The sequence below is a fragment of the Pteropus medius genome, unplaced genomic scaffold (genome assembly GCF_902729225.1).
Source record: "Pteropus medius unplaced genomic scaffold, Ma_sr-lr_union100, whole genome shotgun sequence".
In the NCBI taxonomy this organism is placed as follows: domain Eukaryota; kingdom Metazoa; phylum Chordata; class Mammalia; order Chiroptera; family Pteropodidae; genus Pteropus; species Pteropus medius.
In genome coordinates, this window is record NW_024342471.1 from 8,901,863 (window position 1) to 8,916,427 (window position 14,565).

The 14,565-nt window shown below is 46.5% G+C and overlaps 1 protein-coding gene across 11 annotated transcripts in view; it reads left to right on the forward strand.

The window, feature by feature from the left end:
• CEP250 (centrosomal protein 250) overlaps positions 1 to 14,565 on the forward strand; it is a 40,543-nt gene that overhangs the window by 14,358 nt on the left and 11,620 nt on the right. For 10 of the 11 annotated variants that reach the window (XM_039864171.1, XM_039864173.1, XM_039864174.1 and 7 more), the window contains 15 exons: positions 515 to 693; positions 1,017 to 1,199; positions 2,588 to 2,732; positions 3,552 to 3,698; positions 4,373 to 4,603; positions 5,240 to 5,433; positions 5,664 to 5,791; positions 5,985 to 6,154; positions 7,764 to 7,931; positions 8,338 to 8,472; positions 9,841 to 9,984; positions 10,642 to 10,775; positions 12,181 to 12,319; positions 13,310 to 13,652; positions 14,138 to 14,259. In XM_039864171.1, coding sequence (XP_039720105.1) covers positions 515 to 693; positions 1,017 to 1,199; positions 2,588 to 2,732; positions 3,552 to 3,698; positions 4,373 to 4,603; positions 5,240 to 5,433; positions 5,664 to 5,791; positions 5,985 to 6,154; positions 7,764 to 7,931; positions 8,338 to 8,472; positions 9,841 to 9,984; positions 10,642 to 10,775; positions 12,181 to 12,319; positions 13,310 to 13,652; positions 14,138 to 14,259 — 2,562 coding nt within the window. Of the gene's footprint in view, positions 1 to 514; positions 694 to 1,016; positions 1,200 to 2,587; positions 2,733 to 3,551; positions 3,699 to 4,369; positions 4,604 to 5,239; positions 5,434 to 5,663; positions 5,792 to 5,984; positions 6,155 to 7,763; positions 7,932 to 8,337; positions 8,473 to 9,840; positions 9,985 to 10,641; positions 10,776 to 12,180; positions 12,320 to 13,309; positions 13,653 to 14,137; positions 14,260 to 14,565 lie in introns of those variants that run through there. The other variant, XM_039864182.1, reaches the window with a different exon arrangement.

Consider the following 14,565-nt stretch of genomic DNA (forward strand, 5'->3'; position numbering starts at 1 on the left):
GGGCGAGTGTCTAAAGTGGTCTGTTCCCTAGATACCCTCTTAGCCTGGGCTGCCCCTTTCACTATGTTGACCAGTCATGAGGTATTTTGTCAACACCCCAAAGTGCCCATTAAAATCTCTCTTTGTCTGCCAAACTGCTTGTGGGTAACAGGCACATTCTCTGTGCCAGTGGCATGCTTCACTTTGCATGGTATTAAGCAAAGATTGGCAACCAGAGCCCTGGGAGAGTATGGGTAAGTGGTCCCTGATTCTGAGGATCCCAGCCACACTTACCATTTAAACACACACCACTGTACATTTGAAGATGGTGAACTCTGAGACTCTAGGAGCCACAGAAGCCCAGTAATAATAACCTCTGACACTCTGTCTTCTCAACCGGTCACATCTCTTCTTGGCTTAACCTTCTTGCAGCAGCGCTCAGCCCCCTTGCCCAGCCCTCCGTTTAGGCTTCTGACATTCCTCCTTTGCCTTGCCCTCTTGTTCACCATCTACTTCTGTTATTCTCCCTCCACAGGACCTAAAGCAGCAGCTTTCAGGCTGTCAGGAAGCTGTGAGCTTCTTGCAGCAGCAGCATAATCAGTGGGAGGAAGAGGGTGAGGCCTTGAGACAACGGTTACAGAAGCTCAGTGGAGAGCGGGACACTCTGGCAGGGCAGACTGTGGACCTCCAGGGAGAAGTGGACTCCCTCAGCAAGTGAGCAGGGGCTGCTCATCCCGCCTTTCCTTTCCAGCTTCAGTCCTCATCCGGCTGTTTACCCACTCCTATCATGTTTCTGGTTGGCTGACCCAGCTCTCCCCGAGACCCAGGGCTGCTCAGGGCTGCCTTGCTTTGTGCTCTGCTTGTTCCTACTTACTCAGTTTTGTGTTTTTGTGATAATAAAAAATAGTTGCCCAGTCAAAATGGAAGGTGAGATGTTTGAAGTAAACAGTCACCTCTCTCTTTTGACCCTGCGATGTCTGCTTCCAAGAAGGACTTCAGGTTCCAAGGTCTGCTCATTTCTGGTCTCCTTTTTCCAGGGAGCGAGAGCTCCTGCAGAAGACCAGGGAAGAGCTGCAGCAGCAGCTGGAGGTGCTGGAGCAGGAGGCATGGCGACTACGGAGGACAAACATGGAGCTGCAGCTGCAGGGGGATTCTGCCCAGGGTGAGAAGGAGGAGCAGCAGGAGGAGCTGCACCTGGCTGTCCGTGAAAGGGAGCGCCTGTAAGTGTGACCCATCTTCTCTTCACTGGGGCTCGCTCTTTCCTTCAATTCTACACCCTCCCCCACCTACTATCCTCTCCTAGAAAGTGTAGTATATTGAAGCCTGGCGTGTAATGGGTTTGGATTAGCTTACTGCTCCTTTGCAGAAAGATGAATACAGAAAATTCATCCAGCCTTTGCTGAGCATCCATAAAGGACTAGGCACTGTGGATACAGAAATAAATAAGGCACAGGCCATAATCTCCAACAGTTTGCAGTCCAATGGGGAAGACAGACAAAAGTAAAGAACTAACTGTGGTATGAGGCCAGATGAAGTATGAGCTAATAGAGATTCAGGTTAGGTCCTTTGGGAGCCTGGGAGTTAATTATTGAAAGCTTCATGGAAGACAGGGTAGCCTTAGATATGAGCCTTGATTGGCAGGGAGTAGGAGAAAGGCTAATGGAACAGATTAGTAAAGAAAGGAGGCAGAAAGATTCTTGGCATGTTCAGATAGGCTGGGCTGGCTAAAGGGTGGAACTTATCCTGGGAAGTAATGGAAAATGAGCTGGTCAAGAAAGGGAATTCCAGAGTAAAGGGACCCAGACCCAGCTAATCTGTAAATTCCCCTACACAGTGTCATAGAAAAAGCAAGGACTTTTGAGCTAGGTGAAAGCTTGGTTTAAATTATGGCCTTGTCACTTGGACAGATTACTTTATTTGTAAAATGGGGGTGCTAATATTTACCTTGAAGGGTCATTGGCAAGATTAGAGCAGTGTTTTGCAAAGACCATTATAGGTCCTGGCATATGGTAGGTTTTAAGTAACTGGTGGCAGGAACTGTATCTTCATCTTTAATATAACCCCTCCTCTCCTGTGTCCTAGTTCTTTCTACCTAGTAGCCAAAGATAATGGAATCTTGAAGGACTGCTATAAGGATCATGACTTGTGCAAAGAATGGTTTCCCCTGTACCAAGAAGAAGAACAGACAATCTACAAAAATAATTACATGGTTTCAAATTTAATTTGTTTGAATTGATAATACTTTTATCAATATTTATGTGCTTCAGAAGTCAAAACTATTTTAAAAAGATATACACTGAGAAATCTTACTTCATTCTGCTTCATTTGTCCCATTTCCCTTCCTTCTGTAGGTAATCACTTAAATTTCTTAATGCTGCTTTATGCAAATATATACATAATTCTTATTTCCCCCAGTTTCTTGCATAAAAGTTAGAACACTGCATATAGTGTTCTGCACTTCGCTTTTTTTCATTTTATGTTTTAGAGATATCACTTTTTAGAGACCTTCTTTATTCTTTTGTATAGCAAAGGTAATTATATTTCTATTACTTTTGGGGTGTGGCCACACCCTAAGATTTCCTCTGGAACCCTCTTCCTCTCATGCTAGTCAGGAGATGCTGGCAGGCCTGGAAGCCAAACAGTCAGAGTCACTCAGCGAACTGATCACTCTTCGGGAAATCCTGGAGTCAAGTCGCCTGGAAGGAGAGTTGCTGAGGCAAGAGCAAACAGAAGTGACCGCAGCCCTGGCTAGGGTGGGTCTCCCTATCACTTGCTGGGTGGGATGGGCCACTTTAAAAAGTTGTGTTTCTAGAGCATGCAGCCTGCCTGATTCTTCACCCTGCAAGCCGTGACCCTTTATGTTTCTTGCGTCAATTAATAGTCTCTGCTTTTGGGTCCTTATTCTCCCAACATACTTTCTGTATTGGAATTAGAATGATTTTCTAAAGTGTAAATCCGTTATATCATTGTGGCTTCCCAGCTCCTTGGTGCCACACTTAAGGCCTTTTGCCAACTGCCTCAAATTCTTTCTAGCTTCCCCTTTATTCCACCTTCTTGTCTTAACTCCTCATGTGCCTTTACTTCTGCCACACAGCACCAATTACAATCTCAGTTTCGACTGCGTTCTTTCATGACTCATATTTTGCACATATTCTTCCTTTGCCCAACAGCTTCTTTCATCTCCCTTTAACCCCAGACTGTTCCTCATCTCTCAGTAGTACCCAAGTTAATTGTCAACTCTTCTACCAAGCATTTTTGATTCTTCCAAACTGAATGCTTTCTTTGAGTTCCCAGAGCACTTTATGTTTACATGGTCTATGGTGTCATAACAATTGTGATTATTTATACATCCTGATGTCTATACCTCTATACTGAGCTCCTCTCTTAATCTTCAATGAATGAAGAAATGAATGAGTCAATAGATGAATGGGAAACTTGTTCAGAACGTAAGGGAAGAAATGGAGTGTTAACTGATCTCTGTACAAGGAAAGCAGCAGGTGTTGGGGATGTGAGCTGTGAGCTATTGCAGGAAAACTGGAAATAAGAAACCCTTCAACTCTCTTTGTTTTTAGGCAGAACAGTCTGTTGCAGAGCTGTCGAGTTCTGAGAACAACCTGAAGGCAGAAGTAGCTGATCTTCGGGCTGCAGCTGCCAAGCTCAGTGCCTTAAATGAGGCTTTGGCCTTAGATAAAGTTGGGCTGAACCAGCAACTTCTCCAGGTGAGCAAAGATTGATCTGCAGGGGAAGGCTAGGCCCTGACTGAGGGTAATCCAGTGACAGAAGCTGATGTCCATGACAAAAAGAGTCCTTAAATGGATCAGTCCAAGACAGATCTCATCTCCCAGTAGTCTTGAAGTGAGCAGAAGGAACGTTCATAGTGCAGAGGAGAGCAGACTATAAGAACTGGGCTTAACCATTTAAAGTCCCCTCCCACACCTATGGCAGAACCACCTTTGGGCTTTCGGGTAAAATCACCAGGGCTAGGAAGAAGGCCCATGTCCTCAAGAAGGAAGACTAGGTTTTTAATGTTGCTGTAAGCTTTAATGGCAATCACCAGAAAAAGATCTGCTCAAGAGCCTAAGTCTCAAGGAATCTTCTCTATAGATTGCAAATTTAACATGTCTCTTTGCTACCTGTTCCCTTGAGCCCTGGAAATCTATGTTATTCTGTATTTTTCAAGAATAGGATTTTGCCTTTTTTATCTCTATCCCAAGCATCAGTCCACCTAGTACCTGGAATATAGGCTTTAGACCAAACGAATGCATAGTCCCCCTCTCTTATAAGCACTTCGGTGTTCATCTTTGGAGAATAGATTCATATCTCACTTGTCTTAGCACTTGCCCTCTAAACTGTAATCATTTGTCTTTGATGTTCTTCCCTTTTTGGCTAGTAGTTAGAACAGGAGAACCAGTCTGTGTGCAGCAGAATGGAGGCAGCAGAGCAGGCAAGAAACGCTTTGCAGGTGGGCCTGGTAGAGGCGGAGAGGAGCAGGGAAGCCCTGTGGGAAAAGAACACTCACCTGGAGGCTCAGCTGCAGAAAGCGGAGGAGACTGGGGCTGAGCTGCAGGCTGATCTCAGGGGCATCCAAGAAGAGAACGAAGAACTGCAAGAGAAACTAAGTGAGGTGAGAGTACAGAACTGATACCATCTTACTGAGGTATAATACATGCTTATTGTGAAACACTACAGAAATGATTCAGCAGGTAAAAAAGTCTTATCGCCTGTATTATAATTATCTGTTTACATGTCTCCACTATTCGATCAAAAGCTCCTTGAAGGTAAACCTACGTTTTATTTGTTTTTACTCCTCCTGCTTTTAGCACAGTGTCTAACACATAGCAGAGGCTCAGTAAATTTTTCTGAACCGATGACTTGGCTCAAAGGTCATCTTTCTCCTTTACCAAACTTCTCATTGCCCTAATGATTACACATAATTTCCCTTCTCAGAGTCCCTTTCTTAGGGCACTGATCACTTTCTTCCTAGTATTATGCGTGTGTCTTCTTAAGACTAAAAGCTCCTTAGAGGTAGGTCTCTTGCAGCCCTAGCACAGGCTTTTGCTCAAAGGAGAGCATGCTTCCTGGGCTGGGGGCTCTATGGGTTGATCAGAGAAATACGTAAATGCCACTTGGTATGAGTGGGCAATGCCCAAGGCTCACAGAATTGAGTCTAGAATCTGAAGAGCAAATGGCCCTAACCTGTGATAGTAGTCCCAGGGGAATCCTGCCTCAGCTCTGTGTCTCACCAATTTCTTCCCCTCAGGCACGTCACCAGCAGGAGGCAGCCTCAGCTCAGCTGGAGCAGCTGCATCAGGAGGCAAAGCGACAGGAAGAAGCGCTTGCCCGGGAGGTCCAGGAGAAGGAGGCTCTAGTAAGGGAGAGGGCGGCTCTAGAGGTGCGGCTGCAGGCTGTGGAGCGGGACCGAGAGGACCTCTCTGAACAGCTACTGGGGCTCAGGTAGGGCCCAGACCCAGTTCAGCCGAGGGCAGAGAGAGCTTTTGCAAGGCAAAGGGTAGCCAAGCTAAGTTCCCTGCCCAGAGTATAAAGGTTCTAAATGAGTTATGAACTTGTAATTACCGCCCCCCCAACTTCTTCAGGTAGCCAGTACTTAGAACCCAACTCCTCTTAAGGAAGGGTAAGAAGGGGCTCGTTGGGTAAGAACTCTTCTCGATTCCTGAACCTGACAGCTCAGCCAAGGAGCTACTGGAAAGCAGTCTGTTTGAGGCCCAACAACAAAATTCTCTGATAGAGGTCACCAAGGGGCAGCTGGAGGTCCAGATTCAAACTGTCACTCAAGCCAAGGAAGTAATCCAAGGTGAGAACCCAACTGGGATGGGCACACTCCATTCCATGGGAATGTTGAAAGCCAGGAAGGCAGTGGGAAGCTATTAGTCCTTCTCCAGCCAGGACCAGGGCCTCTGAGATGAGGGTTGCTCATGAGGTCCTGGGAGCGGGGTGAAAGGAGAGAGCTGAGGCTTAGAGACCAGATCCTGTCCCTGGCATCTTAGGGGAAGTGAGGTGCCTGAAGCTGGAACTGGACACTGAACGGAGCCGGGCAGAGCAGGAGCGGGATACAGCAGCCAGACAGCTGGCCCAGGCTGAGCAAGAAAGGCAGACTGTCTTGCAGCAGCAGAAGTCAGCCCATGAGGAGGAGGTGAACCGGCTCCAGGAGATATGGGTAGGTGGTGGATGTGGCTGGGGGATGGGAGAGGCACACCTGGCTTCTTTTCAGTGAGCACTCCACCTGCTGACTCTTGGTCCAGATATTGCTGCTTATAAGAGTGAGATCTGAATAGTACTAGCCTGGTCACTGACGTGCAAAATTCAGCTTCTAGTTATTAAATGAGTTAATATATGGAAAACACTAAGAAGAGTTTCTGGCAAATAGCTCTGTTTTTGTGTTAGCTGTTATTGTTGTTTTGGTATGTACAGAGGATTAAGTTTGGATCTTGAGATTTAGAACTGTTACACTGGCACCAGGATGTAAAGGGAGCTGAGGAATGCCTTGGGCTCATTCTTACACAATTCAGAACTGTCTTTCTTTTGGCTTTTAATTATATAATTTAGTCCATTTGCTTTTATTGTGATTATAGGTATATTTGAATTTATTTCACCATCTTATGCTATTGGTCCTGCCTTTGGATATCGTTTGGGGAAAGGAGATCACTTTCTTAACTTTTTTTAGAGGGTTAAATTGGATGATTAAGTTATGGTCTTTTCTTACCTTTTTTTTCTCTCTACTATTTGAGATGATATGTACTCTATTTTTTTATTGTTTTGGTTGTGTCCTTTAATGTTAAAATACATACTTAATAAAATCTCGAGTTAGGTCAACTATATGGTAATAGAAGGAAACTAGACTGATGGTGAGCATACAATAGAGCACACAGACATCGAATAATAATATTGTATACCTGAAATTTATATAATGTTATTAACCAATGTTACCTCAGTAAATTTAGTTTTTAAAAAACCTGAAATTAATCAGTATATTTACTTTTTTCCTGGCACCAGGAACATTCAGAACACTTTACCTACATTCACTCCTCTCGACCTATATACTGTTTTATTCATCTCAATGCTTTCTGTGTGCTAAGCACTGTTTAAAGTGCTTTACATGATTTATCTTAATCCTCAAAGCAACCCTAACCATTTGTATAGACGAGGAAACGTGGGCACGGAGATGTGATGGAAATAGCTGAGGTCACAGTAGTAGTGTTGCACGAAAGACTGTGACCCAGGCAGCCTGGCTCTGGAGTCCTTCACCACTATCCTGAGAACCTAATAGAGGGTTCTGGATTCACCTGGGAGATCAGGGAAGGCTCTGGTCGCTGGCGTACCTCTGGAAGGACCAGGATGCCCCATCCTAGTGCTCATGTACGATATAGGCAACATCTTGGTTAGGCTTGGCCTGACATTTTAGAAGGCTAATTGCTACCCTGAGCAGGGGAGAGTGGGCAGCAGAAAGTGAGTCTGTCAACCATCGTGTGGTTGCTTTAAAATAATGGATACTCAGAGCTTATATGAGGGACAGTTGCTCTTTAGAAAGCACTTTTGCATATATGATATCATTTGATATTTTATAAATCTCATTTGATTCTCATAAAGTTTGGTGAGATAGGTAAGGCAGGGATTATTAGCTTCACTTTACAGATGAGGAGACAGGCTGAGAATGTTCCCAAGGTCACACAGCTGGCGAGCAGTGGACTTGTTACTATAATCCACTTCCCTTTGTGCCTCTTCTCCTCACCTATTTGGTTTTAACAGTATTTCCTCTGTGTGACCAGGAGAAAGAGCGCTCCCAGCACCAGCAGGAACTGAATAAGGCTCTGGAGAGCCTAGGGAGGGAGAAAATGGAGCTAGAAATGAGACTGAGGGAGCAGCAGACTGAAACCGAGGTTCTCCGGACGCAGAGGGAAGAAGAACGGGCTGAGGCCGAGAGCGCCCTATGCCAGGTAAGAGGCTGGGAGGATTGGAGCTGCACGTCCAACCTGTGGTCCTCCTACCTTTTTCCACTTCCTTTTCCACTCCCAGAAGCGGTGCTGCAGTGGCTTCTAGAAGAGAATGTAGCTACCCACATTGCCACCAGCGAGCAGGGTGATCAGCACCATTAGCTGCAGGGCTGGCAGTATGTCATACTTCCTGAGGGAGGGTCGATGTTTACCACATCCTGTCAGCTTGCAAACCAGTGGCAATCTTTGCACTTCCTGGTTCTCAGTTAGTGGGTCCAGACCTTCCTTTGCCCTCAGCCCCCACCCATTTGCCGGAAGAGCCCTAGAGTAGCTGGTATGTGCTGGTGGCCTAGTGGGTGAGCATGGTGACCCTGATCCAACAAGCCCTTGCCCTCCTGTCCCTCCACAGATGCAGCTTGAAACAGAGAAGGAGAGAGTGTCCCTCCTGGAGACACTGCTGCAGACCCAGAAGGAGCTGGCAGATGCCAGCCAGCAACTGGAACGGCTGAGACAGGACATGAAGGTTCAGAAATTAAAGGAACAGGTATGGAGGGTGGTCCTGTACAGGGAAGAAAAGAGAGAAGCGATTTACTCATTCAGCATTAACCAGTTCTTTGGTACTTCTTTGCATCAGGCCCTGAGCTAGATGCTAACGCATGACAGGCATAAAGGTGTGGCATGCAGTGAATATGACAGACGTGGTCCTGCCCCCAAGGAGCTTACATTCTAGTAGCAAAGATAGATGAAGATGAAGAGATACAAAATCATGAGATAATTACAGGTTGTAATAAGTGCTGTAAAGGAAATGAATATAATTGAGAATGATTCAAAGGTGACCACTTTGGACAAGGTGGTCAGGGAGGACCTCACTGAGAAAGTGACATTTGAGCTGAGACATGAAGGTTAAAAAGAGCCAACCCTGTGGAACAATTGGGATGAACCTTGAAAACATTATGCTAAGTGAAAGAAGCCAGTCACAGAGGCTACGTGGTATATGATTCCATTCACAGGAAATTTCCAGAGTAGGCAAATCTATAGAGACAGTAGATGAGTGGTTAGGACTGGGGATGGGGAGTGAGGAGGGTACAGGGTTTCTTTCTGGGGTGATAAAAATGTTCTAAAATTAATCGTGGTAATAGTTGCACAACTCTGAGTATACTAAAAACCATTGAATTGTACACTTGAAATGTGTGTGGTATGTGAACTATATCAATAAAACCATTAAAAAGAAAGAAAAGAAGCCAGCCATTTGAAGAACAGTTTAGGCAGAGGAAATAGGTGTTATAAGGGCCCTGGGGCAGAGGGCAGAGGGCTTGGAGGGTTCAAAGACAGAGGAGGCGGCATGACTCCAGCGTAATAAACTCAGGGGTGAGTGGGGAGGGAGGGAGGAGCCCTTTGTCAGCCATGGTAGGGGCCCAGATTTTGTCCTAAGGGCAGTAGGAAACTGTTGGATGGTATTTAAAAATCAGAGTAGGACATGATTTATTATATGTATATTTTAAAATGCTTTAACTGCTGAATGGAAAAGTGTGTGTGACATATATGTGTTTGTGTGTGTGTGTGTGTGTGTGTGTGTGTGTGTGTGTTTGTAGGGGTGGTGGTATAAAGTGGAATTAGGGCTATGCAACAGGAGGCTGTCACGATGGTCTGGGTGAGGGACTGCTGCCAACTCAGGGACCCTGACTAAGAAAGCCTGGTGAGCTAGCCTTCTTTATGAGGCAGTAGAGGGAATAGGAGGTGAGGAGTTTAGGTGGCAGGGCATCATGGAAACAGTGTGGATTGTTGGGTCCTGCTTCAGCTTTGCCAACCCAACTAAAAAATCAGTATTTATATGACATGGATTTCTACAACACAAATTTCAAGACCCTGGTAGAAGTTTTCCTCTTCTCATAGCTGTCTTCTCCCTTTGCAGGAGACCATTGGGATGCTGCAGACCCAGCTCCGGGAGGCTCAGTGGGAGGTGGAGCAGGCAGCCCAGCAGCACAGAGACGGCCTTGTCGCCCTCCAGGAAGAGCACAGCATCCTGCTGCTGGATAAGACAGACCTGCAGAAGCAGGTCCCTCCTCCTCCCTTCCAGCCCCATAGCCCTTCCCCAGCATAGCCAGGCTTCCTGACGCCCACGTGCAGGACAGGGGGAAACTTGGCCCTGTTGCCTGAGCTTGGGAGGGGAAAGGAAGTCCCTGGAAGATTAACGGCTGCTCAGAGCTGAGCATATACCTCTCAGAGCCCTGGGATAGTAATCTCTGTGATGCACCAGATCTTAGATTTTCTTGGGCAGCTCCAGTGTCAGTTGTTCTTCCCATCTTCCCCATAGATCCAGTATCTTTATGCACCACGTTGCTTTTCTTATTCTGATTGCTTTTCCTTCTCAGAATCTTATATCAGATGGTGGTCTGATTATTCCTTTAAAAAAATACAATCACTATACATTTGCCCATCACTTTGCCATTGGGCATAGTTATATTCAGCCAAGATTTTTATTTGTACCTGCCTTTATCCAGCACATGTGAGGCTGGGGAGAGACAAGTGATTAGGCTGAATGGGTTTTGCGGAAGTGGGTGGATAAGAGGAGTGTGAAAGGATTGGTGAAACCTCCAGAGCATCGGAAATGAGCCAGTGACTGTGGTAAACCTTCAAAGATCTTAAAGCCTTAAGTGACAAGCATCCTCTCACTGGTCTCTTGCCCTTTGTCTTCACGCCTTGAACTTTCCAGGTGCAGGACTTGAAGTCTCAGCTGGTTTCCAAGGATGACTCCCAGAGGCTGGTAGAGCAGGAGGTTCAAGAGAAACTGAGAGAGGCCCAAGAGTATAGCCGAGTTCAGAAGGAGCTGGAGAGAGAGAAAGCCAGGTAAGCTAGACAGGCCATGGAGTTGGCTTTTGTCTGGCTACAGTGGTCACTGTGAGGTTGACAGCTCTTTGCTCAGGTCACCTAGCCTTTTATGTCTCCAGTTCTGGGCTGTACAGGTAGTCATGTGGAGAGGCCACAGTCCCTGTCTTCTACACCTATACTTCATTTATTTAGTAAATATTTAGGGAACATGCATTACGCACCAGGCACCATACCAGGTGTCAGGGATACAGTGATAAAGACAGTGTGGTCCCTGCTTCAACAGAATTGATAGTTTTGTGGGGAAGACATTAATCAAGTAATCCCCTAAATTATTGCAGGTTATGTTACATGGTGTGGAGGAAAGAAACAGAATGCTGAAATAGAAATGAGGGTAGGGAGGGGAAGATCTATGTTACACGTCAGGGAAGGCCTTCCTCGGAAGGTGGCATTTAAACTGACCACCAAAGGATGAAATGGAGCCACCATGCAAAGAAGTGGGAGAGTTCTGTGTAGTAGGAATAGAAGTTATATGCGGTGTCTCTGAGGCATAGCGAAGCTTAGGGTGTTTGGTGAAACGAAGTATGATGTGACTAGAGCCTAGCGACTGAGAAGTGTGACATGAGCTAGAGAGTGACATGTGGTCCCTATCATTCAGGATTTTGTAGGTCACAGGAAAGAGTTTGTAGTTATTTAGATTTAGTAGGAAACCACTGGAGGGTTTTAAGCAGGGGACTCAACACAATCCAATTTATGACATATTAGAAGGGATCATGATGACCTGAAGCATCAGGAATGAGGTAAGACCACCCAGAATAAAAATCTGTGTATATTCTCAGGGTTATAGGAGTTTGGGGAGGGACAGATCCTTTTGTTGATGAAACTAGAGACAGGAAGACAACTTAGGAGCCTGGTACAGTTGTCTAGATGAGAGATACTAAAGCTAAACCAGGATAGAGTAGTGGGATAGTGGGGGAGGGAAGGGGTTTAAGGGAAGTTGGAATCAGCTACATATAGTCATAGATTGGATAAATGTGGGATGAAGGGAGAATCTGATATAGTCAAGGCTTCTAAGTTGGGGCACTGGGTGGATGGAGGTGCCATTCGCTGAGATAGGGAACATAGTAGTGAATGATTGCGGGGAGGGGAGGTGCAGAGGGGTTGGAAAGAATTGGACATGTTGAATTCGTATAGCTATTTCTGGAAATTCTCAGAGATGAATAAACTGAAGTTGAATGAGGCATCATATTTCATGAAATACCTAGGAGCACTCAGTAGGTGCTCAGTTAGTGGTAGCTTTTATTGTCACACTAATCATTCTCGTTACTATTTTCATTATTAGTGCTATGTTTAGAACAGTCAAATGAGAAGGTAGTTCTTCATTCTCTGAGAAAATTGCCTAGCTTTCCGACTCTTCTCTTTTTAGCCTGACTCTGTCACTGGCGGAAAAGGAACAGAGACTTCTTGTTTTACAAGAAGCTGATTCTGTTCGACAACAAGAGCTGAGCTTCCTGCGCCAGGCCATGCAGGAAGCCCAAGGAGGACAGAAGGAGCTCAGTGCCCAGGTACTTCCCACCCTGGTTATGGGCCCTTGCCCTCCGTGGAAGCCTGCTTCTGGAGTGGGGGGGGGCCATTGCTCAGGTCCATAAAGAGGACCTTTCTCTTTTTCCTCATTACAGGGTATGCTGGGACTTCAGCAGCCCTGGCAGGAGGGGGAATCCAGGACTTGGCAGGGTGGGGGCTTGGGAAACTGACTCAGAGTTGAAAACGGCCCCCTGTGGAGAACCTGACAGCCCTGAACACAGTGCCCAAAGGGGCAGAGCTCACACAGGCCTGGTTCAAGCCTGGCCACTTCCCTGTGCGCTTGGTCTGCTTGGCAAGACACAGCAGGGGGAACAAGTATTACTCCAGATCAGGTAGGCAGCAGCACAAGGACTTCCAAGGACTCAGTCTGCTCATAGGAGCACCCCAGACCTTGGGTCCAGAGGAAAGGTGGGACTGGGAGGGGAAAAGTGAAGGAGAAAGAGATAGACAGTAGACTGCAGCAGATAAGAACCAGGTCTGGTCGATAGATGATCCTGGGTTTGATTCCCAGCTCTACTACTTCTGGCTTGTGTGAGCATCAGTTTCTGCATCCATAAAACAAGCATGAGGATTTTTAACCATTATAAGAATATGTAAAATGTCAGGAACACAATAAGCATTCAATAAATGGTAGCCATCGTTATCATGACTGGTTGTATTAGGCTTAGTGTCAGGGTTTCAGGCAGAGTTTTAATCATAGCAGGGAAATGGCATAGTTGCCAGCTGGGCCAGGGCCAAAGCCCATGTGTATAGCCTACACCCATGTGTCAGGAGTGAGTAGGTAGGCATACAGGTCAGTTCTGGCATAACACTCGTTCCAGAACCCTCCTGGCCTGCTGGAGAGTTGAGCTCACTGAAATCTTCCCAGCCTTGATCAAGTTTTGCACAGGGACTGAGGGGGTCAGGCTTGGGAGGGTCTGAGAAGAAGATATACATGCCCTGCTCAGCGTGACTACACTTCCTCCCTGTAGGTGGAATTATTGAAGCAGGAGATGAAGGAAAAGGAGGCTGACTTTCTGGCCCAGGAAGCACAACTGCTGGAGGAACTAGAGACATCTCGAGTAACAGAGCAGCAGTTGCGAGCTTCCTTGTGGGCCCAGGAAGCCAAGGCAGCCCAACTACAGCTGCGACTGCGCAACACAGAGAGCCAGCTGGAGGCACTGGCTGCAGAGCAGCAGCCTGGGCACCATGCCCAGGTCCAGCTAGCCAGCCTCTATTCTGTTCTGCAGCAGGCCCTGGGGTCTGTTTGTGACAGCAGGCCTGAGCTGAGTGGTGGGGGAGACTCTGTTCCCTCCCTCTGGTGCCCTGAGCCAGGTGAGGCAGCCACCTGAGTACTCAGTCCTTTTGTCCAAAGCCAGGCCTAGCTCCCAGGGGAGAAGGAAGGGGAATGCAGTTCTTCAAGCAATATGCATCACGTTGAACCCCAGGTCTGCCATTTGCTAGATGTGTGTCCTTGGGCTAGTCAACTGTCCTCTCTGAGTTTGATTTCCTCAACTATAAAATGAGGATGTTAAAAGTACCCACCCCTCAGGATTTTTCTAAGGAGTTAATGAGGTTACAGAGGTACAATAGCTCACAGAGTTCCTGGCACTTACTAAATGCCTAACGTGATAGCTAGCATTACCTAATGCCCAACATAGTACCTATAGCACATAGGTACGCAAAACGCACGCGATGAATGAACTGAGAAGGGCTAGGAGAGGAGGGACCAGTGGGAAGGCCAAGGCCATGTCTGGGGAGGTATGGCTGTTTCTTTTCATAGTGCAACCAAGTCAGGAGGTGTTTCCTCTTTTGTTCAGACCAGAATGGAGCAAGAATCCTCTTTAAGAGAGGGCCCCTCCTGACGGCTCTCTCCACTGAGGCGGTGGCATCTGCCCTCCACAAGCTTCACCAAGACCTGTTGAAGATGCAGCAGGCCCGGGTATGTTTCCCTGCTCTCCTTCTTTGACCTCTTCGCCTCCCCTGAAAAAGACTCATAAAGCATTTTGACCTGTTTTCTTCTTGAGATTAGATTGGGATGAGTTCTACTCTATCACTTACTACCTGGCAACCATGAATAAAGTGTTTGTTTTGGGGCTTGGTTTTGCTAGACATATAGGGCAAATCATGCCCACTTCACAAGGTTTTGGGGATTAAATAAGTGAGGGACTTACGTGAGCTCCGTAAACAAAAAATGTGCATAGATGCGTGCTATTGTTGTTCATCATTTTCCTCTCAGCCATGAATT